Consider the following 25,962-nt stretch of genomic DNA (forward strand, 5'->3'; position numbering starts at 1 on the left):
GATGTTTGGTGAAGAGTGCATTAGACAACATTTTTTCAGGGCTAAGGACGTGAAGAATGCCATTAGAAACAGAATGATACAATATATTTATTCTACTAAAATTACTTTTAATCATATTAGTTATTTTAAACTTATTTTTGTCAAAACAATCGTTTCCAAATACAAAGGATGGTGATATATGGATTTACACAGTTTAATATTAGAAAGTAATAGTACAGTACAAATATTAAACACATACATGTAAATAGGTGAGCCTATGGTAATGCCAATGACAATCTGGTGCTACATTTGTTACGACATTTTTAACTACACAATATGATGAAATATCATATTCAGCAAGACCGATCAATAAATGTCCTCAAAATGTAAACACCAAACAATTTTGATATGCAGCAAAATATCTATCAAACACAAGTAAGATTTAAGGAATTTCTAGGCATCTCCCAAAAAATAATCATATATACACTATTGCAACAATTAGTCAATAAAATGTTTAATTAAAATTAAAAAAAAAGCTGGAACCTAAAGTGTTTTGCAAATTAGTAGGAATTGAAAGGAATTCATCAGAAACTTATTAACTAGTTCTTCCCAACAATAGACTAGCATACTCTTAGAAGGAGAATAAGTGAATGTGTAAAGTATCCAATAAAACAAGTAGAAACAAATCCTCATGAGAAAGCATAAAAAATGAGTTTTGAAGCATTCAACAAGGGTACTATATTGTAAATTGGGGGATATTTGGACCATAATCCTCAAGAAAAAAGCATTCAACAAGGGTACTATCAAATATGAGGGTTGATCAAAGTATCCATATCCACACCCAAATACCATTGGAACACAGTTTAGTCTTCCTTTACAAATACCAGGTAATGCCAGTTTACAGGAGTTTTTTTTATGCATAAATTTAAAGGGATTCAGGTTTCTGAAAAAGATTTCCCCATGTCTCCATCTTTCTTTCAAAAAGATAATCCTCTACTCTAATTTTGTTGATTTATTAGAGAAATGTAGTTATTATACTTTATCATCATGGAACCACCACCTTGTCTCCTTGGGAGACCTGCCATTTCTGCAGTTCCTCACATAGCGATCATTATCCTCAGGGCGTTGCTGTAAAAGAAATCAAGTTAAAGTTGTTAATTCAAAGTGATAACCATTGGATGCTGTACATAACCTACCACATAAAATTCACATATAGAATCTTACATAATCATCAATATAGCTTCCATCATTTATCAGATATTCGAACCATGGTTAAACAAAAAATTATATGACCAATATAAGAAGCATGTTTGAGACCTTAAAATATCAGGAAATCAAAACATTTTCAGTAACTAAATTCGCACCTTCACAGTTGAACTTGAAAGCATTGAGAGGATACTGATGCATATAGAACTAACAGTCATGGCTGGGGACCATGAATCATACAATATGTCTGCATCATCCAAAGCATATTAATGTCAGTTCACCAGCAAAAAGCAGCAGCAAGTCAATCATACTTTCTTTTTTCTTTTTAAATTATTGACCACCTATGAAGTACGATAGACTAAAACGGATTGGATTTCAGAACTGGTGCTCCTACTTTAAAATCAAGGGTGCAGATGAGAATAAGAGCATTTTATCTATTATATCAAGTAACTCTCTTCAATCATCAAACTCTCATACACTTCATATACTGACAATATCAAGCAGTTTGTAAACAAAAGTTAATTATTCTTAATTCCTTAACCCCCTAAGGGAGTGATAGCGAGAAAATTACCATCTATTTCTACGCGGGCATGAATGAAGGAAATAACAAAGCATCTCTAACTAACATTATTCCCACTCTCCATGGTTACCTTCAAATGCATATCATTATAACATAAAAGAAGAAGAAATTCCAAACAGAAATTTACAGAGGAAAAGGAAAAAAACATTTGATTGACCAAACGGTGTAGATATCTAAGTCAAACGTTCATATAATTTATTTAGAAATGAGCATGTTTTGGATTTGGATCGCTCCAGTCTTCCAAACTTTTAAAATCATACAATTATATAGGCAGGATCGCACTTTTTAAAATGATGTCCTATCTACTTAAAAGAATAAGAACTGAATTAAAATGTAACGGCATTGAAGATCACATAAGTGCAGGTAACGCCAGTTGGCGAAGTGGCTTTAAGCATCCCTAGTAGTTGTACAAAAAGAGTGGTCATGACTCATGATGATAAGAACTACTATACCCATATGGCTCCTCATGGAGTAGATCCCGCAACCAGCCAAATCTTCGACCAGGGAACGAGAGAATTCCTTAAATGCATATAGTACTTTCTTCTTTGAGTAATTAAGTGAATAACTAGGATGACTTTTTAGGAGGATATATAGTTCTTCTTTCCAATTGAAGGACTAAATTTATTTTCTCAAGCATCAATGACACATAAACAAGTAGACAACCCATCACCATCCTCTTTCCCATGAATTATAAGCAAGTAATTGTAATTATGAATACCATGAGCCCATGACTTCAAAGTAAAATCAAAAGCAATTTACAGGAAATGAAGATCTCATCACTAAAACCACTAGAATGGATAACATAAAAGTTTGTGTAATTGTGCCAAACATACATGTAACACAAACCAAAACCATGCAATAAAAAGTCGCGCAATAACACACATAAAAATGGAGCATAACATTAATTTACAGGAGTAGACCATAAAACACAGTAAATGAACACATGGAAGATTAACATCATGGAACCCACATACATACCTAAGCAAATATGGCCGTTGCTGTAGATATGGGGATGCATAGGAGCCGGATTCAAAAATATGACCTGTTAAACCATTAATCATAGAATATATAGAATTAGTGAACGCCATAACTTACAACAACAACAACAACAAAAAAGTGAACTTTTTATGAATGCTAAGATCAAAAGAACAACCTGGGGAGCCTCCATCGGATAATTCTCAGGAAAGTCAACCTGAAGCTGGTAGGTTTCATTGGTGTAAAGTGTGCCAGGAGCACCAGTCACTTCAATAACCCACCTTCCACAAATTAAAACAAAAAAACAATGAGGGGCATGCAGCAAAAAAAAGGAACAATAAACCAAATCATCAATGAATAAAGAAAAACGAAACAAGTTTGATTCTTTAAGCATGAACATAAACAACAAGACACCACAAAATCACATCCACAAACAAGTAGTGGATAAACCCAAATCGCGGGAAATTGAAAAAATTAGGGTTTGGGTGATGAAATTGGGAAAGAGATGATACCTCTGGAGATTATCGGAGACTTTGTGGTTGAAACCAGTTGGGGGATTAACCTGCCACTCAACCAGCTCTTTCTGAAGCCTATTGCATGCAATCTTGCTCAGATTCTGAACCAACCGATTATAGTAATTAAACAAATCAAATGAGGAATCTGAATATGAAAAGAGAAATAGAAATGGTGGTAGAGAAAACCTTGCGAGAGGAAGCAGAGGAACTGGTCATGATTTTTGCGCCTAGAGAGAGAGAGAAAGAGAGAGAGATAGAGAGAGAGAGAGAGTGAAAAATGGAAAGAAAATGGTGAAATATTAAATAGTGGAATTAAAGGAGTTTCACGATTTGGACAATGTTACCGGCGATGACGGTTTTCTAAACTTTTTTATCTTCACACCATCCATCACCCTTATTTTTCTTTATGATTTTTTCCCTCCACTTTATTGATACTTTATTAATCGTGTGTATATTTACTAGCGAGTGGATCAATATTCCGTTTCATCGATTCACATTATTATTTTTTATTATATTTAAGAAAAAACAATTTAATATAGGAAATACAATATATGAACTTAATAAGTAGTGAAGATATAAATAAAAGAATATCTAGAATATTAATGATATATTAATCTAAAAAATTAAACCAATATAAATAATGTGTGAAAGTTTACCGTAATTATTAATAAGAGACATTACAAAAGATAAATTTGAAATATAAAAATTATATCATGGTGGGGTTATTACTTGTTTTGACCTTATTAATTGTATTTTTGACTTTATTAATATTATAAATATAAATTATATATAAACACTATATAGTCATTATAAATGTATGAATTTTTATATGATTTAATATGTTAAGTATATTTTATACTTTCAGCATATCAGTCATATCTTAATATCTTGTTAATATTGTATTGATCATCAAACTGGTTAGGATACTCGTATAGTGGTATAGTAGTTCAACCGATAGTTCACTAATTAAACCACATATCGGCAAAATTAGATATAAAAATATAATATATTATTATTAATGTTGAAAAATTAATAAAAAATCAATATTTTTTTAGATTTCATCAAAAATTAATTTTAAATAAAACTCAAACTGGTTAGGATACTCGTATAATGGTATAGCAGTTCAACCAGTAGTTCACTAATTAAACCACATATAGACAAAATTAGATATAAAAATATAATATATTATTATTAATGTTGAAAATCAATAAAAAAATTAATATTTTTTTCGATTTCATTAAAAATTAATTTTAAATAAAAACTGACCGGTATGGTTTAATTGAAAATCGGCCGGTATAATTGGTTTTGACCAATTTTAGCCGGTTTTAAACAGTATGATTGCATGACTGGTATAATTAATGTACCGCACTAGTATTGAGATCGATTTACCAATTGAACTGGTTGACACGAACCGATTTTTATAACACTGATGATGAGTTGACAGTATAAAAAACTTTATACTAACAGTACATAGATTTTAAACTCATTTTTATATTATTACAATTTTGGTAATAAATTCTCAAAGAAGGAAACGTCATCTAATCTATATCCTCATTTGATAGTAATATTTGTAATTTGTTATTTTTATGGAAAGAAAATATTTGTTAAGGAAAAATCCAATGCTCACCTTAAAATTTTGGAATCATGGTTAAAATAAGAAAACATTGATTCATGATGATAATTTGTATAAAAATGAAAGAAATTTAAAACTCAAGTTTGTTCCAATTACAAAATTTATGTTGTCCTACATTTCTATTCAATGACCCTCTTCTTTGACATGATTTTCTTTAAACAGATAGAAATATAATTTATGGGCAAATAATTAATTTACTTTTTATATATATATATATATATATATATATATTATGATATTTTATTAGAAAAATAGTATGACCATGAAATATTACCAAATGTACATCAAGCTTTTATTAAATATATAATTAAAGATTTAGTATCTATACATCTACCATATTAATATTATTGATACTAGTGTGTACAGGCACTTCGTGCCTGCCGACGAATATTGTGTGATACTATATATTCAATTTTTATATATTTCATTTTTTTGAATTAAAATGTATTTGTTGTGTTCGGTGTACTTTATATTATATTTTTGTGTGATTATGATAATGTTTAATTTAAGGTGAGATACGTGGTTAATTAATGTATTGGTGGTAGTTGCTTAGGATTATATAGTTTTTTGTAAAAATTAAATAATGTTAAGGACAATATACGAAATGAAAATTACACCATGAGAGAAATTATTTCGAGTTTTGACTTTAGTATAGATTATATATATATCATTTATATATGAATCATTAAGCAAACAGATGAATCATGTAAGGTATACTATAATGTAAAAAAAATTACGAACTCAATAATTAAATTATAAGTAATTAATTTAAAATATAAACTCAATGGATAATCCGTTAAACAAATGAATGAAAATGAGAGATTTTATAATCACGTGAAGTCTATCATTTTCTTACTTTTTTCCAAAATTCAACTTACAAATTGACAATACAAAATAATTTAAAAACTTGAGATCTATGAAATAATTTCAAAGTCTTCTATTTTAATTCATTTCCCTGTAAAACTTAACTCACAAACAAACATTTAGATATAACATAGGTTAAGTCTCCAAAATGTAGCGGAAATTAAAAATAAGGTTTATTTTGTTGTTGTTGTTGTAAAACACGTCTCTGTTCTCTTCGGCGGGTCACTACCACCAGGTGCGACCGTGAGCACCTACAAGAGCCACCACGTCACTTCCACCACTGCGTCCCGTGAGTGATGATGCCAATATGCATCTGTATTTGTATTAAATGTAAAAACATGTTGACAAATACACTTTAGAGATTTTCTATTTATTGACTTCCTCATAATGAAATTTAAATAACGTTTATATGTTCCATCTTTTATTAAAAAATATAAATAAAAAATCCCTAGCATTTATAAATATTTATTTGTAACGTATGACACATGTTATAACTCATGGACCCATCATTTTAAATTATCCCTGGTATTGAATATGAAGCATTAAGATTGGTGAGTTTGCCTCCTTAAACACATGTTTCCAAATAAAACGAGGACCCTCACCTCAAGCATTCTCCTAATCTCACGTCATTGGTATGGTTCTGGTTTTTTAGCTGAAGCCTCAAACTAAATGACAAAGATCTGTTGTCTCAAACCCTATCCCAAATAATTCTATTATGTTACGTCAGTTAAAAAAATTAAATATTCATGACTTTATCAATTTTACTTTATTGTGATTGAGACCCTTAATATATTATTGCTTACATTCCTTCTTAGCCGTAGTTAAAGCACTAAGATATTAATTGCATGTAATATATCTATGAATGATTAGTATAAAAATTCATATGTAATTATTTAAAAGTTTATATGTATTTCGTGTCTCGTTGTATTACTTTTTCTAGAGAATTAATAATAATTAAATATAAATATTATATAATAGACTGATACTGTATAAAACTATTACATTATCATTATATATATATTTTTCTGCGTAATGCACATTTTTAAGTGTGTAGATGCCTTCCAAGTTGAGCACTAATAAATAAAATATTAAACTTCTGAAATTGCTTATTCCCATGGCAAATTAAAGGTTGAAGATAAGAATATTCCAGGCGTGATTGGTGCAAAACTTATATGAGTTTGTCCATAGGGACAACTTCGAGTTAAAACATTCCATAAAAATTGAAACTTGAAATGTAAATATTTTAGACAAACACTACGTTTAATCTATATGCTTTCTCGACTCTCGAGCATACTATTGAATAGAAAACGTTAGGAATTAAATAACTTGTAAAATCATATTAGTAGTCGTAAAGGGAAGACATAAATTTTAGTAAATTTAGAAAGAGAAAAAATGTATGTTCTACATGAGATTTATACATTATTGTTGTATTATTTATCATTTATATTTATTCATTATTGATTTCTCAAAAAAAAAAAATTGACTGTGTATAAATCTTTATATTGACAATGTATATCATATTCATTTAGAAAACTATTCAAACAAAAAAGGTTCATGTATTCACTATGAGTGCAACCAGAGACATATATTTTAAAAAATAAAATAAAAAATATAACTTTTAATAATATATTTATTCTTTTAATTACAATAAACTACACTTGTTGTAAAAAAACAAGGTTGAAAAAGATAAATTTGTGGTGAAGAGCCTTGTTGGCGTTCAAGGAACGCATCTCTGAAATAAAGCGATTCCTTCTCTTCCACTTCATCTCATTTTTATACATTGTTATTAGCACAAGTAGACATTTAGATTAGAGGGTATTCCTTTGTGAGTTGAGTAAGTTTTGTTGCACCTTTGGACTTAATATGATTATTAAACCAGGTGGTTGGGTTGGATCTTTAACCTCGCCCATCCATGTAACAATTTAATTTTTTTCAAGAGCAAGTATTTTCTACTCGCTAACTAATTCCTTTATGGCTTGTTTGAGAGTTGAATTTTGGAAGGGAAAGAAGGGAAATGGAAGGCTTGAGAGTCATATCATAAGTGTATTTCATGGCTCCCAAGCCTTCTCTTTCCCTTCCAAAATTTAACTTCCAAACAAACCCTTAGTGAGTGTTGTCTCTAACTCCTTATGTAATCATACCGAAGAACCCATTTATATACTTCCTCTAAATTGTCTTTTAAAACTGTGACTAGTAGATTAAGCCTTATAATTTATATGCCTATATGTTAAATTTATGTAGTATTTTTCTAGTTTATCATTCATCTCTCTACAATAATTATAATGACTACATTTCATACACTATCTCTTTTATTAGCCATCCAGGACTAGAATTATTAAAAAAAAAAAATTCTTAGTTTTGTAAAAAGACAAATTTCCCATAGAAAGACAAAAAAAGGAAAGGAATGGAGCCTTGTTTGTCAATCATAAATAGGTTATGTTAGTTTAAATTTAACAGTAATATCATAGTTTTTTTGTACTACCAAATATATTTATTCACCTTTTTTGGGTAAAGAACTAATCTCTTTCAGACCACGTGACTATATTTCCCAACAAGTGTCGGTCACAATAATCAAATCATTATTGGGATCAAGCGAGACCTTACCCCACCAAATCAATATATCGTTTGTCAATAAGAATTTACTCAATTTAGTACACAATAATCATTTAAACTGTAACAGTAAGTTTTTTTCACTTTTGGGTTTCCAACATTAAATTATTTGACAGCAAATACACATGTTCCTTGATAAATTAGGAAGCACAACTATGGGAAGACAATTCCTGTGTACTTACTGCACCTTAAGAAAGTAACCATTTTCTCACATTACAACATAAGATCATGTCAAACTATGAAATGAGAGAGTGAGGAAGAACTTTATATGGGTTGAGTATGTGATTGGGATCCAGCAAATTCTTTATTGAAACCATCACTTGCACCTGTTCAATTTTATATTAGTAATTTAGTATAACATTTCAATACACAAATTTACATTCTCAAATAGAGAACTGCAGCATGAACAAATTATATACATACAGTATCACTTGAGTTTGAATAGAAAATCTTGTTCGCCTTCATTAATCCAAGGCCATGCTCGGCGCTAATACTGCCATGGTGCTTAGATGTCCATTCATATACAAAAGGCTCAATTTGTGATAATATCTGCACAATTTTAAGATCAACCACATTTTGTAAAATGAAAAGAACAATTCAAGAACCAAACAGTTGTTTTGAGTTTGCTTGAGCTATACCTTATCATCATACTTAGAAGTAGAAATATTTAGATGTAAATTCCCATCTCCAAGGTGACCATATCCGACAACATTAGCCGCATTACCTACAACTCAGGGGGAAAGCCAATAAAATTACATAAGGAAATCATATCGAATACATTTTCATGTTCTAACATAAAAGTCTGAAATGTGTGCCTGTGTTTATAATAGTCCGAGTCTTACCAAGTCTAGTGCGCATTTCATCTACAAGATTGTACAAGTTTTCAACAGGAATCGATAAATCATACTTGTAAACGGCCCCTGCTCTCATCAATGCCTCCGGTATACCCTGAAACCATTAGATGACATCTATGATAGCCAAATTCTACAATAGCACTAACATAGAGAGACAATTGAAGTTTTCATATTAAACTGAAGGTGTATTACTTATGAGACAAACCATCACTGAATCAATAAATAGAAGAAACGGTGATTTTGAGTAAGAAAAAAAAGGGTATTCCAGTGCACAATGCTCTCATCTGCTGATTTTGGTGAAAACAATCTTTCTAAATTCCTAATGAGAATAAACAAATAAATTTAGTATTTTAGTTTTACAGCATCGTCACTGTAATTCTGCCACTCATACAGTGAAACCTCTAACATTTTGTTCATGTCAATAAACTTGGAAGAAATAAATGTAAATATGAGCAACTTGACTAAAAGAAGCATCAACTGCCGAAATCACAATAAATATGAGCAACTCGACTAAAAAAGAATAAATTTGAGCAATTTGGCAGAAAGTTTAACTTCTCTATAGGACATTGCTATAACCTGCCACATGGGAAGATTAGTTACAATGAGAATATACGGAGAGGGTTATATATATGTGGGGAGTGGGTAGACAGAGAGGGAAACCAGCTCAAAGAAACAAGATCACTGATTTCGAAAAAGTACATGAGGGATATATTCTTAATTTTGACGAGCACAAACTATTCCTCCAAAAGAATAAAAGAAAGAATCATGGAGTGGAAAATGGAAACCTCGCGTAAAAGCCAGAAGGATGATGCCTGGTTTATGTCTTGTGCAAGAACACCGTCGGATATTAATTCATTTTCCATGGAGCCAAGTAGAAATGCTTCAAGCTTTTGCCTGGACATAAAAAATGAAGAACTTTAACTGTGCACATATTTTACATTGAAAACAAAAAAGAGATAAAAACACCAGAAAATAAGTTAACATATTTGGCATGTAAATTTTCATTTGCATAAACTTGGAATGTTGCAAGTTGAAATCATGGAGGATAAGAGACTTAAAATAGCTGCCCTCTTATCCGTTACTGATTAGACCCTGCAATTCAATCTCCTACCCAGTAGGCTAAAAACAGAAGTAGGTGGTGCAAATTCCTTAAGGCTTTGCAGAAGCCTGAGACGGGTAGGGATAAAATCTAGCATTAGATAAATCCATTAGCATGGTAAGTACATGATATCTGTTGAGGATTACTTAAGTTAAAAATTAAATGGGGGTATTTGATTGACGAAAATTCAGAACAAGCAAGGTCAACACAATTTACTATACTACAAGAAACAAAGTCGATCAAGATAAAATGGCAAAAGCTTTACTTGTCCGAAGATTCATCGCTGCCAGTTGTCTCAATCAAAACATAAAAGTTATATTGTGATGAAGGTAATGGATTCCGAGCACCTTCCAAGTGATTTAAAACCTGTTACAAATCCAATCGAATCAGCATGACTTGGATCCAACCAAGTGAAAAAGAAAATAAAGTCACACTTCTAATAACTTTCTCAACATTAGGTAGCATCAGTAAAGATTACCAAATTCATTGACTGGCTATCTAAAAATTCAAATGCAGATAAAATCTCCCCGAGTTTCCTCTTTGCTTCCTGTAGCAGTTTCTGATAAGCAATACAGAAACAAAGGTAACCTGATCAGACGGGTGCCTATTTCATTCTTAGAAACAAAGGGCAATATATAGGCATAAAATTTTCAAGGAAGAATTGACCATAAACTGTAACAGATTACGCTACACACAAATTAACCATAACAATTTCAGATAAGTTTTAGCAAACAAAATGAATCCGATAGTTAGATTCATACAATAATTCTACCAAATAGTAACATGAATGGCATATATAACTTAATATCTCACTTAGAGACCTATTCTGCTCTTGCTTAATTGGAGATACTGGTAAATGGTGATGTATATGCTTTCCATCAAGAAGAAATAATTCATGATTTAAGTACAACCTTAACAAATTGTTTCCTTTTCTTCAGCCATACATATAATTGTTATGTTTTCATACATTTCTTATCTGTGTCTATTCATTATAAAAAAATGTGAGGTTTGTGAGTCTTTGTCAACTCATGTTCAGGGTCCTTCAACCTTAATTTAAATACTTTTAAAAAGGGGGGAGTTCAATGAGATAATGAGAAGAAAATTAAAATGAAATTGGCAGAAAAGGTCCTCATTCATGAAAAAGGACAACATAAAAAGCATCCCAACCCCTCAACATAAAATTACCGAAACCATAAAAAGCAAGTAACAAAAGCAATCAATGCAGCAACCAGAATGAAACACTGATTTGTTTCAGAAACTCAGCAAGCAAAATAAATTTCAAAATAAGAACAATGATTGCACCTGGCAGCTGCTGTAATCCTTGCAAGCAAGAAAAGCTACATTTACCGAAGCTAACTTTGGTGGGGTAAGTATCGAAACTTTGGTAACAATTCCCAAGGAACCTTCACTTCCTGCATCATTGGTAGGTGACAATCAGATTATCTATTACTTTCCAGACTTGCCTTGTTGTTAACTACATACCTATAAATAGATGTTTCAAATCATAGCCAGTATTATCTTTGCGCAATGTCTTAAGCATGTCAAGTACAGTACCATTTGCTAGCACAGCTTCAATACCTGCCAGGCAGTTGAAAGATAAATTTAGAACCAAAAGAAAATGGACCAAAGATGCCGCCACACTTACAATATATTGAGCAATTACAGTGCTCTGATACCATAGTAATCCCCACCTTTTAACTGGAGTCCATTCTAGAAAAGACTAAGTCAATATAATCATCAAGGATTGGTACATTGACTTTGGAAGTATTGAATTTGGATGATATTGAACACAACTAACAGCCAAACTGTTTGAATAATCACGTCTGGTGAGTTAAAAATATTTGCTTACCAAGTACACTTCCATGAAGGGATCCATAACGAACAAGACGCAAACCACCAGCATTAGTTGAAACATTTCCACCAATTTGGCAACTCCCTTTTGCACCTAAGTCTAGTGGCATAATAAACCTGAATGAAGAGTGTAAACAATTTAATACAGAAATCATACTTCAAAATAATGAGTTGTATAACTCAAATGGACAAAGAAATGGGAAGCAAACATCTAAAACTTTCAAGACCAAAGATATTTCATTGCACTTGCACTACATAGAACTTTTAAGAAAATAACAAACCAACGGGGAAACCTTTTTTACTATCATTATAATTCAGCCAAGCAAAGGACAAAAACAATTATTTTTCAGAATTATCAATGCAAAAACTGGAAGAAAACCAACAAGTTTGGTAGTATTGTAAATCCTTCTTCCAAAAGCAACCACCATAAGACTAACCAAATAAAAAATATATATCTAATAACAGATCTATGAAGTTGATCTATAAAATTATAAATACGTATTACAATTACAATGGCTTTTTAAAGTGACAAGGATTACCCTTCATTGTCTAGGAATGATATTATATTTTCCAATATGCACCCAGCTTCACATACCAATATACCACTAACCTGAAGAAAAAAAGACAATTGTAGAAACTTCAGAACTAAGTGGCATGCTTAACATTTTTTTTGAATCCAATATTCAAAGACACACTTCAGTTAAGATTTATTTTAAAGAATATGATTAAGAACGGAAAAGTCAGTAGTCTATCAATAAATTGAAAGAATAAGATAAAACTACTCTATTTGTTGCTCGAAAAAATTATATTAAGCTACTAAACAATAAACAGAAATTCAAACCAACCAGAGCAACAAAGACACACAAATAGACACATTCATGCAGAGGAAGGAGGCAACACATAACAAATACGCTTTTCAAGAAGTAAATGGTCTACCTTGTCGAAAGATATGATATTATTCATAGAACTAAGACTGACAATCACCTGCAGCATTAGATTATAGGAAAATTGTTAATAATTTACAGTAGGCAAAAAAGGGCATAATATGTTTATTGTGTTAAACATATTTTCCCCTAGTTCAAGGTTGAACCCTTGCTAGGGTAGAGAATGAATTAAAGGGTATACTTCGTCAAATACAGGGACACTTCCACCAACAAGTCCTGTGTTTCCACCTTGAGGAACAACAGCCAGGCATCTTGAGTTACAGTATTTAAGAATTTGAGAAACCTGCACAAGCAAATATATAGAGAACAAATAAAAAAATGGACTTATGATAAACAATTAATTGTGTGCTTATTTAATAAGTGTTTATTTTGACTAAAAAGTTGTTTCCAGTGTATTAAATTGTTGTTTTGGTTATTGCAATTGCGTTCATTGTGGCTGTTGCAGTGTGAATTATTTTGTGAGTAGAAACATATTTTTGACATCAATGCGTGCGGCCCGAAACGGTTACGTTGCGACCTGATGCGGTCCAATTCGGTTACGTTGCGGCCGATGCGGTCCAATTCGGTTACGTTGCAGCCGATGCGGTCCAATTCGGTTACGTTGCGGCCGATGCGGTCCAATTCGGTTACATTGCGGCCGATGCGGTCCAATTCGGTTACATTGCGGCCGATGTGGTCCAATTCGGCTACGTTACGGCCTGATGCGGTCCAATTCGGCTACGTTGCGGCCGATGCGGTCCAATTCGGCTACGTTGCGGCCGTTGCGGTCCAATTCGGCTACGTTGCGGTCCAATCACTGCGATTCGGTATCACACCGCAATATTGTGGCCGCATCACGTGATTTTCTTATAAGTGTTTTCAGACAAATTTATCGAATTAAGCTTAAAACACTTACAAGAAAGTCAAAACTCAAAAGCTACCTTATTGCAATAAAGAAAACAAAAAAATACAAAATTTCAAGCACTTCACCAAAACAAACTTCTAAACAGTAATTGTTCATTGTATTCAATAGAAACAAAAGTAAAGAACCTGTTCAGTGGTCCGTGGTTGTAGGAGGAGTTTACTAGAGCCTTTGTATTTATGCATCCAATCAGTGTTTGCAGCTATGAGCTTTTCATCATCCTGGATCACATTTTTAGCACCCAATATCTCCTCAAAGTATCTAACATCTTCATCATTCAACTTTGAGAATCTGGGGTTCCTCTGAACCAACCCAGATGTTGAACCATAACATCTATTCTGAACTCCAACACCCCATTGTTTAGTTTTCACTAAATTTCCGAATGGATTGAAAAAGGACAAAGCTTTATTATCAGAGCGAAAAACGTTGGGTTCCAAGTGTATAGGGTTTTGATCAAAACGTGTTCCGAAAATGGAAAATTTGGATAAGGGAGAGGAGTTGAGAGGGGAAGAAGATGGTAGAAGAGTTGGATTAGTTGAAGAATGTGAGAATGGGTTGGTGCGTTTGAGTAAGTGAAGTGTGTTTCTGCAATTTCGATTCGCCATTTTCAGCTTCAGATTGAGGAGTTGGTCTTTCGCAGTTTCACTCTTTGTGATCAAGCTCAACACCATGCGTATGTATTTATATACGTGTACATGATAATCACGTATGTATTTATATACGTGTCCATGATTCATTACGTTATCAAACCGGGACCTGATCAGGTTTGCCGCGTCATTGGACCCAAATTTGATGGTAGTGTCGAATTTGAATTTAAAAATTAGATTTAGAGTTATAATCTTGTTCAGACTTATCTATTTTATGGTCACTTATTCATTATGATTATATTTATATATATAACTATTCAATTTCATGTAGAATAATAATATATTTTTGGTAAAAATATTGTTGATTTTTTAATTTTTTTAATATATATATGATTAACAATATTATTTCATATGTAAAATTAAATATTATAATAAGTAATATTAATAATATTTTATTTAAAATGATTATGTGTTATATTTAGTCGGATGGTGAGGTTCACATTGAAAAATAGTGTAGAGACAAAAAGTAATCTAACCAACATTTTGTATGGTATTTAATCGAGTCCAGAAAATAATCCAACCAACATTTAAAATCGGTTAAGAAACCAACCTTACCAAATGATAAGCACAAAATCTTATATTTTGCTCTTATATTTTCTTCCCGGCAACAACTTTTAGGAAATAAAAAATACTTACAAAAATATAGTGGAAAACTACTACATTTGTCCTTAGTTATTTTTCTGATTTAATGTTTTGTTCAATATTTGGTTGGACACTCATAGAAAGAAGTTAATCCTATATTTTAAAATTGATCCTATAAAATTTCTTATATGGAATTCGTTTTATAATTTATTTTTCATTAAATCTAGAGTCTAAAATTAATTTGTTAAAACTAATAAATATTTTTTTTAGTTTTTGATATTATTGAAATTAATAATTCAAACTTTGTGAAGTTTATTTACTAGTCCAGAGAATTAAAGAAAGATTATGGACAGGATGAAAATAAAACTAGAGTTCATATAACAAAAAGTAAGAACAATAAATAACTTTAAAGTATTAATCCAAACAGTTTTGCCAAAATATAATTTTTTTATACTACAAAAGAATCTACACATTTTTTTTTAGAATATGTGGTTATCTCTTCTATAAATATCATTTACAATACTCAAATTGAATATAATAGGATGTTACACCACTTATCACAATGTTGGTTTCCAAAATATAATTACAAATTACAATGTGTGTGATTTATATAAAAAATAATTAAATTTAAATAATGTTGTCGTTTAATGAAACCACAAGGGTCCTTATCTCACAGACCCTATCCTCCAATAGATACATGAAAACATAACACTGTAGAAGCTGTGTGTTGTGTTCAATGGCGTCGTCGTTCTCTTCCATTATCCACCATCCTCACACCGCTCTCCGCCTTAAGCTTCACCGTCCTTCTTCTCTTCATTTCAGAAACTTTACATTCAATTTTCACTACAATCACAAACATAAACCCATTGCTTATTTTCCACATTTACATCCCAATCCACCTTTACGCCCATTCACTTTCAACCATGCCACCAATTTCTCTTATCTTTCTAACAAATCTGATGGTCCTACTCTCCGTCACTTCATTGCCCAGTCTACTATTACTGCTTCCGAATCTCAACCCCAGTGAGTAATTATTACAAACACCTACCTCTCTACTTTATGGGTTTTCTTTATCATACATTTCTGCTACAATTTCACCTGCAAAATTCAATTTTTATTCAGTTTGCTTTGTGGGCATTTGCTATTCACTTCAGTTTCCATGTATTCCAATGAATTGAGCACGTTTTTGTAGGAATGTGATATGAGAATGTTCCTGGGAAGGATAGTGTAGAAAAGTGGATCAATATTAAATCATTTTTTTGTTTTCAGGAAATATTATTTGGAAGCACGTGATTTTTGTTTATGCAAAAATGTAACTTTGTATATGAAATGTAAGTTTAGGAAGTGTTACATTAATTCTAGCTTAGAGTTAAAATTGAAGACCATATTGTACCATAAGTCACATGCTTTAGGTATTTTGAGTCCATCATACAAACGGTTGAGAAATAGATGTGAATTATAGAATTCAAGAATGATAGATGAAATAGAGGAGTGTTTCGAATTTACCTGTGATAGATAAGAATCACTCAAGTTTAAAGGAAAATTTTAGCCCCACAATTATAAGATTTGCAATGTTGTACGGTAAAAATCCAACAAAAAAATAAACTCAATCTTGTAGAAATAAGAATATTGTGTTAGATGAGTGGACTCTGGACACATTAGACAAAATAGAATTAATTGTGAATGCATTAGTGAGAAAGTTGTGTACGGCGTACTATAGAAAATATGTAAAATCTTGCTTGAGGTAGCTCAGGATTGTTTGAAGAAGACATGTAGAAGTTCCTATAAAAAGAGTAAATTAGATAGGTAGCTCAATTGCTAGAGGTAAAGAGAGATCAAGAAAGATTGTATCAAAAACCATTAAGAATAGTTGATATATAAATGATTTGTCTAATTGTCTATGAACATGATTTGAAATTAAACATCATGGCATCGCTTGATCCATGTAGTTCCACACAACTATAAGACACACAATATTATATGGGATTAAATGTTGGACAATAAAATGTCAACAAGGGAGTAAACTCTATGCAACAAAGATAAGAAAATTGTGTTGGATGAGTGGAAACACTAGACAAGTTAGAAAATTAGAATTCGAAATGAATGCATTGGGAAAATTTTGGAATAGCTCCTCTCAATGGCAGAATTATGCCTTAGGTTATTTGGACATGTTAGAGGACATCGTTAGAAGCATCGGTAAGTAGAGTAGATCAAATGGAAGTTAGTCCAACTTTTAGAGGAAGAGGGAGACCAAAAATAATCATAGACGAAACTTAGGAAAAATTTAGAGATCAATATTTTGTCAATAAACATGACTTATGATAACACCTTATGGTAACATTCGATCTATGTAACCGATCCCACCTAGTGGAATTAAAGCTTGGTTGTTGTTGATCCGTGTAGCTATTATCACCTAGGGACAAAAGCTTTATTGTTTTTGTTTAAGCAAATGTTATATGCCCTTATGAATATTTTATCATTGCAAAATTTTAGACTGGATTAAGAATTATGTCTCTTTATTACTACTTATTCAGTTTTTGTATTTCTACTGGTAGCATTGTACCAAAGACCGAAGTTCCTTCAAAAGGTCGTATATTTCATGAGACTTATGGATGTCAAATGAACGTTAATGATATGGAGATTGTCCTTTCTGTAATGAAAAATGCTGGCTACAGCGAAGTTGTGAGTGTCCCTGAGAATGCAGACATAATATTCATCAACACTTGTGCCATCAGGGAAAATGCAGAACAGAAAGTATGGCAGAGGCTCAATTACTTTTGGTTTCTTAAGAGGGAATGGAAGAGCAATGTTGCCACTGGAAGGTCACAGTCCATGCGCCCTCCAAAAGTAGTTGTTTTGGGATGTATGGCTGAGAGGTTAAAGGAAAAGATACTCGATTCAGACAAAATGGTTGATGTAGTCTGTGGGCCTGATGCTTATAGGGATCTGCCTCGATTACTGGAAGAGGTCGACTATGGCCAGAAAGGGATCAATACTCTTCTTTCTCTTGAGGAGACTTATGCTGATATTAATCCAGTTCGAATCTCCAAGAATTCGATTTCTGCTTTTGTCTCAGTGATGAGGGGTTGCAACAATATGTGCTCTTTTTGTATTGTGCCTTTCACTAGAGGTAGAGAGCGCTCACGTCCTGTGGAATCCATTGTGAGAGAGGTGGCAGAGCTTTGGAAAGAGGGTGTCAAAGAAGTAACACTTCTTGGCCAGAATGTGAACAGCTACAATGATACATCTGGGGTTGAGAAAGAGGTTGAGCCCGGCTCCAATTGGAAACTTAGTGAAGGATTTTCCAGCATATCTAAGGTCAAGAATATGGGCTTAAGATTTTCTGATCTATTGGATCGTCTCTCCTCAGAATTTCCTGAGATGCGATTCAGATTCACATCTCCACACCCTAAAGATTTCCCAGATGAATTGCTTTATCTTATGCGAGAAAGACATAACGTATGCAATTTGATACATTTACCTGCACAAACAGGAAGTAGCGCGGTGCTTGAGAGGATGAGACGAGGATATACTCGAGAAGCTTACTTGGATCTTGTGCAAAAAATTAGGAGAACTGTTCCAGATGTGGCCTTAAGTAGTGATTTCATTTGCGGTAATATATCTTTTAAGTTCCTTCTGCTCTGTCCTTTTTTCTTTCCTTTATTATTTATTAGGTTTGCCTTCTACTTGGTGCATCTTAATTTCAGCATATGGAAGATGGAGTTTTACATCTGTTGTTTATTTTAGTCAATAAATATCTTGTATCAAGTGAGCTTTTATTCTGTGTTATTTTTCAAGCTATTCAGCTTCAGAATACTTTAAATACCATGTTATGAAGGGTTAAAACTAAAAACATATTTTACCTACTTTGATAGCCCTTTTCTCAACTTCCCAATACTTTTAGTGAAATTTAACACAAGGCATGTTCACACGGCGTGGCCTATTGCAAAAACAATGTTTTTCTTTATTACTTAATCCCCTGAAGTTTGTACAATTGTTTCTTAACCTCTTCGAGGTTTAGTTTTAAGTGTCTCTAGAGGTTAACTTGTGTTTGATTTAGCTGAAAAGTAATGATTCCACTTCAACCTAACTACATGAGGTTAAGTAATAACCAAAAAACCTGTAGGGTAAGTTAAGAAAGTCCTATACTTAAGGAGGGGTAAAATGTATTTTTCCTTTTATGAGTCCATCTAGCATACAACCTTTTGGAGGTGTAAATTTTGCATTTCTGAAACTATTGAGATTTTCTTCGATAATTTTCGCTACAGAGGAGTGGAGGTTAACTGCTTAAGAGATTAGTGTGGAATAGGTAAATAAAATCTTTATTCACAAACATCATCATCAACTATTTTGTTTGTGATATTGAGGTTTACCATAGCAGTATCGATATACCATAACATGCTACATGTTATTTTGTTGCAAAGTACTAAAGGTATATAAGCTTATTGATAATTCCAGTATGTAGATATGATACCCAAAAGTTTCTATCCTGTAAATTTTCTTTGCCACACTAATATTTTACCGTACTGCATCCATTCCTTACAGGTTTTTGTGGAGAAACAGAGGAAGACCACGAAGACACATTGACTCTCGTAAAGGCTGTTGGATATGATATGGCATACATGTTTGCTTACAGCATGAGGGAGAAAACTCATGCCCATAGAAATTATGTTGACGATGTTCCTGAGGAAATAAAGCAGAGGAGGCTAACTGAACTTATTGAGACTTTCCGCAACAGCACAGGCAAGTGTTACGACTCTCAGATCGGAACAATACAGCTAGTATTGGTTGAAGGACCCAATAGAAGAGCTCCTGATACTGAGCTTATGGGCAAGAGTGACAAGGGCCATCGAGTTTTATTTGTAAGCCAACCAATCCCAGACAGGGAAGATGTTAATACAAAGCGAAATCCTGTGGTTGGTGATTATGTTGAAGTCCGGATATCAAGATCTACAAGAGCATCACTCTTTGGTGAAGCACTTGCTATAACAAAACTGAGTTCATTTTACAGTAATAATCTGGATAAAGAAGCTGTTGCAGCATAATCAGTTTGTCATGTCAATTTTTGGATATAGACATTTCTTTCCCTTGTTTAGCTTACTACACAACATAAAGCTAGGCCCATAATTTATCAGCTGGATCAGATTTGTATCATATGCTATTCTTCTCTTTACATGAAAAGGGTTGAGTGTGCATTTATTTAACTTTACATTATGGAGAGCACTGAGAATCCATTTGGCAAACCTGCAATGCAACTTCAAATAGCCCAGAGACAATTGCTGTGATTTTATTTCTTATGTTCTGACAATTGAGATTTGATGAAGGACAAATTTTAGGTGATTTCGTGCATGAAAAAATATAATATTGTAACAATTAAAATATTAATATTTTTCTACTGAATATCATATACAGGCAAGAAACAAGTCCTTTGACATTTGGAAAAAAAAGAAACAAGTCCAATTATTTATATTTATGCCTTATATACATATGCTTATGCCACCTCTTTCATACGGGTCCTTATTTTTTTTTGTATTACCAAGAGTATTATTTTTGGGATTATATGTGGTGCAGCAAATTTGTGTGGTTTAAGAGTTAAAAAATGCATATCTAGACAAGGCTGGATGAGCATAAGTATCGGATTTAATTCTGAATTTATGCTTTTGCTTTTCCATGTTCTCTAACTAATGAATTAAAAAGTGATAAGTGGTTGTGAAAAATACAAACACATAACTAACTGTTATTTTATAAAAAAAGTAATTGATGTTTAAATGTTTAGACTCAGCTCTTAGACTAAGAAAATATTATATTTGAAATTTAAAAAAAAAATCGTTTGATTTTACTATTAAAACCTTCCTTTTCTAATTATTAAAAAAAACTCCCTACACCATAAATAGTTTTTATTCTATAAACGGCAATGAATAGGAATGAGTCTGCAGCAGATTTCCTTCAACTCAATGGAATCATGTGTCTCTCTAATCCTACAAATATCCTCTGACGTGGATGTGGGCCAGAGCCTCTCCTTGACGCGCCACGTTGTTGCGCGTGACATCCAAAGCTAAAGTCCAACTGAGTAATCGCACCGACGTTAACGGCGAGAAGAATCCAAAGACGTTGCCGTTAAACCATTCCGTTTTGTTTTCACATAACAGCAGGAAATCATGCGTGGCATGTGCATCACGCACTCTACTTTTTTTTGTTCCACACCTCTAAAAAACGCTACCTCTAAAAAAAGTTAGCTCTAATTACCAACTTTACAAAAAAAACAAAATTGTACTAAGAATTTTTTGTGTTTGTACTGTATTATTTATTATTGATTTTCAGTTATTATTAACTTAAAAGAATGATAAATTATATATTGATTATCTAAATCTTTACACCTTCACAATGCATGAGAGATTCTTATTGTAGTTGAACCAATCTAGTGGTACTATTTTTTCCTTTCATCGGATCAACAACTTATTATACACACTACGATACATAAAACTATATAAAACTGTATATAATAATGTAAATGAGACATGAATGTTTTAGTATGTTTTTGGTGCGGGTATGAAATACGAAAACTTTAAGTCCAAGATATCCGTCAGTTATAAATAGTTAAAGAAGTTGTGACTAAAGTCCAATTGTCCTCGAATTCCTATTTTTTCAATCCTGCACATGCATCCGTTCATTTCGCCGTGAAACACTGAAGAAAGTTGAAAAGACCAAATAGTTAACCAAATATAACTAACAAAAACATTATTACATTTGCAGAAGAAGAATGTTGTTAAGCAATTAGCATTGCCCTTAGTAGAAATCGCAGATTTAATTATAATTTAGAACATCATAATTAATCAAACATAATTAGAAGACATTAAAGACAAGCAAACATGGGCACATGAGGGATCTGGTTTTCGGAGGGGACACATCTTTTGTCTCATAGTTTGTATAATTCCATGTATCATGCGTTTGTGATTGGTTAGAAAAACATTTAATAATTAAATTTTTATTTAACTATATTTTTTCTGACCAAACATAAATCCATGACATATGAAGTGACACAAATTATGGAACAACAAATGTATACTCGTTTTGGAACAGATATCATGACTTACCAACCATAGATAACAGATCACTCATGCTTAATCATTTAATCCTTTGACTTTGTGTTGACCACAATGAAGTATTAAAAGAAGGAGCGCTTGCAATGTTATTATAATAGAAAGGAAATGCTTTTGAGGAGTAAATTAAATCAGAGGATCCCTGCATACATAAGTGCAAAGTGCACACTTTACTTTTGCATTTTTTGTGCTTTTCTCACTTTTCTGAAAGCAAAAAAGAAAGTGAATATTAGGTTAAAACTAGCAACCTTTGATTCTTTATATCCTAGTAATATATGTATCACAGAATTCCTACAGTGATTTAGATAAAAAATTGAAATGCTAGGGTGAGAGAGAATAGCATGCCTATCTCCATCAAGATACGTGAGCTCAAGATCCGATATTCCCATGAGTTCACCAACTAGTGGTAAAATATGCATCAACTTCAATTAATAGAAAGTTGATAATTAATTGTTGTTTAAAAATTTATGATTATAAAAATTAATTATATATAATTAATATATCATAGAGAGAATTCACTTATTTCAAGAATCATATCTTAGCCATCGATTTTAAGAAAATACAATGATTTAGATCTACTCACTAATCCAAACTATTGAATTTTCCTAAAACTAATAGTTAAAATGTGAAATATATTTTTTTAAACTTATTGTTGAAGTAAATGAATCTCCTCCCATAATTATAATTATATATAATAATAAATAATAATAATGGAGTAACTTCTACAAGTTCTCTTTAGGTTGAAATGAAGAAAAATATTCGAATAGTGTCTATCTACTTTTTTAAAGAAAAAATTAAGTGAAATGTCTCTTTAATTTTTTTGAACTGAAATTTTCATAGTTCAAACTTTAAAGTAGTTCAATCCCTTATTTGACTAATAACATAAACTAGAAATGTTTGCAAGACAATGGGACTTTCATGCAATGTTATGATAACTGAGTCGGATATCAAATCGAATGAGATTTCGTGTAGGTTCTAACTGGTTTAACCGGTTAAGCCGTCCGTTCGGACCGGACGACATCATATTATATATATTATATAACTAATATATATATATATATATATATATCTAATTAATGATAGATGAAAATAAATAAATAACACACTTATCAATATTATGTTTTGTATAATATATTATCAAGATCAAATAAAAGTACATCAAACAAGTTTAAATAATACAAAAGTACAATCATCTTTTATAGAGATTAAATATTATAATTTATGTAAACATCTTTATTAGATGAGTATAATATTTGTACATTGTCAGTATAAATATTTATACACATTCACTGTATCATCCACTATGATTAATATAAATGGTGAATAATATACTGAGAGTGTATATAATTTTTACTTTGTTAGTGAATATATTTTTCTCTATTATTAGATAATATAAATATAATACTCATTATTTTCTTTTGTCCACATTAACAAAATCAAAATATTAAACAAACTTGTTTACTAATATTATAAAATATATACAATTATAATGCACTACTTTAGCTAGAATGTTCTAAAATCTAAATAAGGCTTTGTCTGTAGAAGTTGCAGGCACATATTCAGTCATAAATTATTAAAAAAGAAAGAGTGCATGAGAAAGCACTTTGACTGTTTGACATCTCTCACAGGGTATGAGTGAGACGATGAAGATGAAGTCGTCGTGCTTGGGACGAAGAATCCACCATCTTCTTATGGTAAGAGCAGCGGCAAGGGTTTCCACTCTTCTATTTCTGGTTTTCGGTCGGACTGCCCAGATTATTTTGGGTTATCTCGGTTTAACCAAATTTGCAACGATCTAAAACGGCTAGAAAGAGTGTCCGATTTTCTGAGTGAGACAGAGCCGTTTATCTTGTCGGGCGACAATCAGACCGGTTGGACTGACCGGTCCGGTCCCACTCTCATATCCTTGCGGCTTCATGTACTAAAAACATTGATACAAAGAGTTGGGTGTCACTTGAAGGAGAAAAGAAATTCACACAAAAATGTGAGAGGAGACTGGTGAGTTGTGGTTCTAGTAATTAATTTCTTATTATTTATCCTTTTTATATATTTTTTTTTTCTTCCCGTACAACTAAAAAATTGAAATATTTATTTTTAACTCCTTTAACTATTGCCGACAAAATCATATTTTCTAAAAGAGAAATGGGCAACAATGTCAAGTTTGTGAGGATATATAATGGCTGATTCCCGACAGAATAGGGCATGGACTAATAATTGTTTACATGACATGTCACATTAACATCATAAAAAAGGCAGAGATAAAGGATTTTTCATTCACCATGATTTTTACGTTATTATTAGTTATTACCTACTGTTTTTGTTAGTAAAATAAATAAAGGATAATAAGTTGGTTTTGAAAAAACAAATTAAAAATAACTTAAATTGACCATTTCTCAATATATTAAATATTTAATTTTTTAAGGTATAACTTTTTTGGCTATTTATCCCTATCCCCTAACAAGCCGTCCGCAAATAATTGTGAGATTAATCAAGTTTGGGAGGTAGTTAGGTCAACAACCTTATGATTTAAAACCTTCAACTAACGCGTAGAGAAAAATCAGTTAATAATTACACTAAGAACTTTAATATCTCCCTAACTTTGTTACTTTAATCACTACCGAATATTTGATTGACTATAGAGTAAATTACACTGATACCAATGAGTTTTAGTGAAATTACACAAATTATGCAGACCTTTTTAAAATCTACACAAACACTCTAATTATATATATATATATTACATTGACTACCCCTGTAAGATAAATAAGTATAATTTTTTAAATAAAAAATGGTGACAGGTGTAATTAAGTCAAACAAAGTATGATATATTGTGAAGACAAATCCAAATAGTGTAAGAGTCGATGTTTATTATTTATTTTGGTTAGTTATAATATAATATGAGAGTAATTTAAACACCTCCTTAGACTTAATGATGTAGTTTGTAACGAATAAAAAATAATAATGAATGTAGATCGAGTTTATGCTATTTGGACTTAGTTTCTACAATATAACATTTTTTTTAACTTAATTACACCCGTCACTATTTTTGTTTAAGAAATTACACTTATATCTCTTACATAGGTAGCCAGTGTAATGTATATGTATAAATAGGACTGGTTTGTGTAGGTTTTAAAAATATTTGAGTGATTTGTATAATTTCACTAAAATTCAGGAGTGTCAGTGTAATTCACTCTTGATTATATTTAATAAACAATATGGTCATAAAATATTTTTTTCTTGATTTCAACTTATATAGTTTGGCATTTTCATAAAAGTAATAATTTTAACCGTAAAAAAATTAATCAATGAAAATTATGAAATTGGTATTGGAACTTAATCCTCGACCAATAAAAATAATTACATTTTTTCTTAAATTATACCAGTCAAAATTTGATTTTTCAAATGAAAAAAACCCTATTATACTATTGGGGATGTTTTTTGGTACATAAAAATTCACATATAGTGTGATATATTCCAAAACATTATGGAGACTTAGACTAAACTTGGTCGAAAAATATGTCGAACCTTCTAATTTTGGTTAATTAAATCGATGATGTTGTGAATAACCAATCCCAAATGCTCCAGTTAAACATGCATCTTATTTATGATGATATGAATTGTT

The 25,962-nt window shown here is 31.7% G+C and overlaps 3 protein-coding genes across 4 annotated transcripts; 1 reads left to right on the forward strand and 2 right to left on the reverse strand.

Annotated features, from left to right (window-relative positions):
• Positions 672 to 3,595, reverse strand: LOC109332035 (probable ubiquitin-conjugating enzyme E2 16). Its single transcript, XM_019566879.1, has 6 exons — positions 3,442 to 3,595; positions 3,253 to 3,356; positions 2,919 to 3,021; positions 2,744 to 2,807; positions 1,344 to 1,432; positions 672 to 1,107 (listed from the first exon to the last, which is right to left on the reverse strand). The coding sequence occupies exons 1-6, from the start codon at positions 3,469 to 3,471 to the stop codon at positions 1,012 to 1,014; spliced, it is 486 nt and encodes a 161-aa protein (XP_019422424.1). The 5' UTR covers positions 3,472 to 3,595; the 3' UTR covers positions 672 to 1,011.
• LOC109331964 (D-2-hydroxyglutarate dehydrogenase, mitochondrial) lies at positions 8,391 to 14,705 on the reverse strand. Of its 2 annotated transcripts, XM_019566788.1 has the most exons (15): positions 14,140 to 14,705; positions 13,292 to 13,393; positions 13,103 to 13,150; positions 12,706 to 12,776; positions 12,165 to 12,283; positions 11,798 to 11,893; positions 11,618 to 11,727; positions 10,794 to 10,874; positions 10,581 to 10,681; positions 10,002 to 10,110; positions 9,205 to 9,310; positions 9,001 to 9,086; positions 8,786 to 8,911; positions 8,558 to 8,688; positions 8,391 to 8,515 (listed from the first exon to the last, which is right to left on the reverse strand). In XM_019566788.1, exons 1-14 carry the CDS (start codon positions 14,680 to 14,682, stop codon positions 8,599 to 8,601), a joined length of 1,788 nt encoding a protein of 595 aa, XP_019422333.1. In that variant the 5' UTR covers positions 14,683 to 14,705; the 3' UTR covers positions 8,391 to 8,515; positions 8,558 to 8,598. The 2 variants fall into 2 exon arrangements, with proteins under 2 accessions (XP_019422333.1, XP_019422332.1); XM_019566787.1 differs by having other exon boundaries at positions 8,391 to 8,688.
• Positions 15,900 to 20,580, forward strand: LOC109331654 (CDK5RAP1-like protein). Its single transcript, XM_019566295.1, has 3 exons — positions 15,900 to 16,263; positions 17,796 to 18,853; positions 19,786 to 20,580. Exons 1-3 carry the CDS (start codon positions 15,977 to 15,979, stop codon positions 20,283 to 20,285), a joined length of 1,845 nt encoding a protein of 614 aa, XP_019421840.1. The 5' UTR covers positions 15,900 to 15,976; the 3' UTR covers positions 20,286 to 20,580.

Source organism: Lupinus angustifolius, chromosome LG17 (genome assembly GCF_001865875.1).
Source record: "Lupinus angustifolius cultivar Tanjil chromosome LG17, LupAngTanjil_v1.0, whole genome shotgun sequence".
Classification (NCBI taxonomy): domain Eukaryota; kingdom Viridiplantae; phylum Streptophyta; class Magnoliopsida; order Fabales; family Fabaceae; genus Lupinus; species Lupinus angustifolius.

Coding starts and splice junctions, on each gene's coding strand:
- LOC109332035 (XM_019566879.1), bottom strand. CDS start 3,471: ATGACCAGTTCCTCTGCTTCCTCTCGCAAG. Junction 2,808..2,918: donor ATCCGATGGAGGCTCCCCAG/GTTGTTCTTTTG, acceptor ATGGTTTAACAG/GTCATATTTTTGAATCCGGC. Junction 1,433..2,743: donor CAACGGCCATATTTGCTTAG/GTATGTATGTGG, acceptor TGGATGATGCAG/ACATATTGTATGATTCATGG.
- LOC109331654 (XM_019566295.1), top strand. CDS start 15,977: ATGGCGTCGTCGTTCTCTTCCATTATCCACCATCCTCACACCGCTCTC. Junction 16,264..17,795: donor GCTTCCGAATCTCAACCCCA/GTGAGTAATTAT, acceptor TTCTACTGGTAG/CATTGTACCAAAGACCGAAG. Junction 18,854..19,785: donor AAGTAGTGATTTCATTTGCG/GTAATATATCTT, acceptor CATTCCTTACAG/GTTTTTGTGGAGAAACAGAG.
- LOC109331964 (XM_019566788.1), bottom strand. CDS start 14,682: ATGGTGTTGAGCTTGATCACAAAGAGTGAAACTGCGAAAGACCAACTC. Junction 13,151..13,291: donor GTGTCCCTGTATTTGACGAA/GTATACCCTTTA, acceptor CTAATGCTGCAG/GTGATTGTCAGTCTTAGTTC. Junction 11,894..12,164: donor CCTTCATGGAAGTGTACTTG/GTAAGCAAATAT, acceptor ACTGCCTGGCAG/GTATTGAAGCTGTGCTAGCA.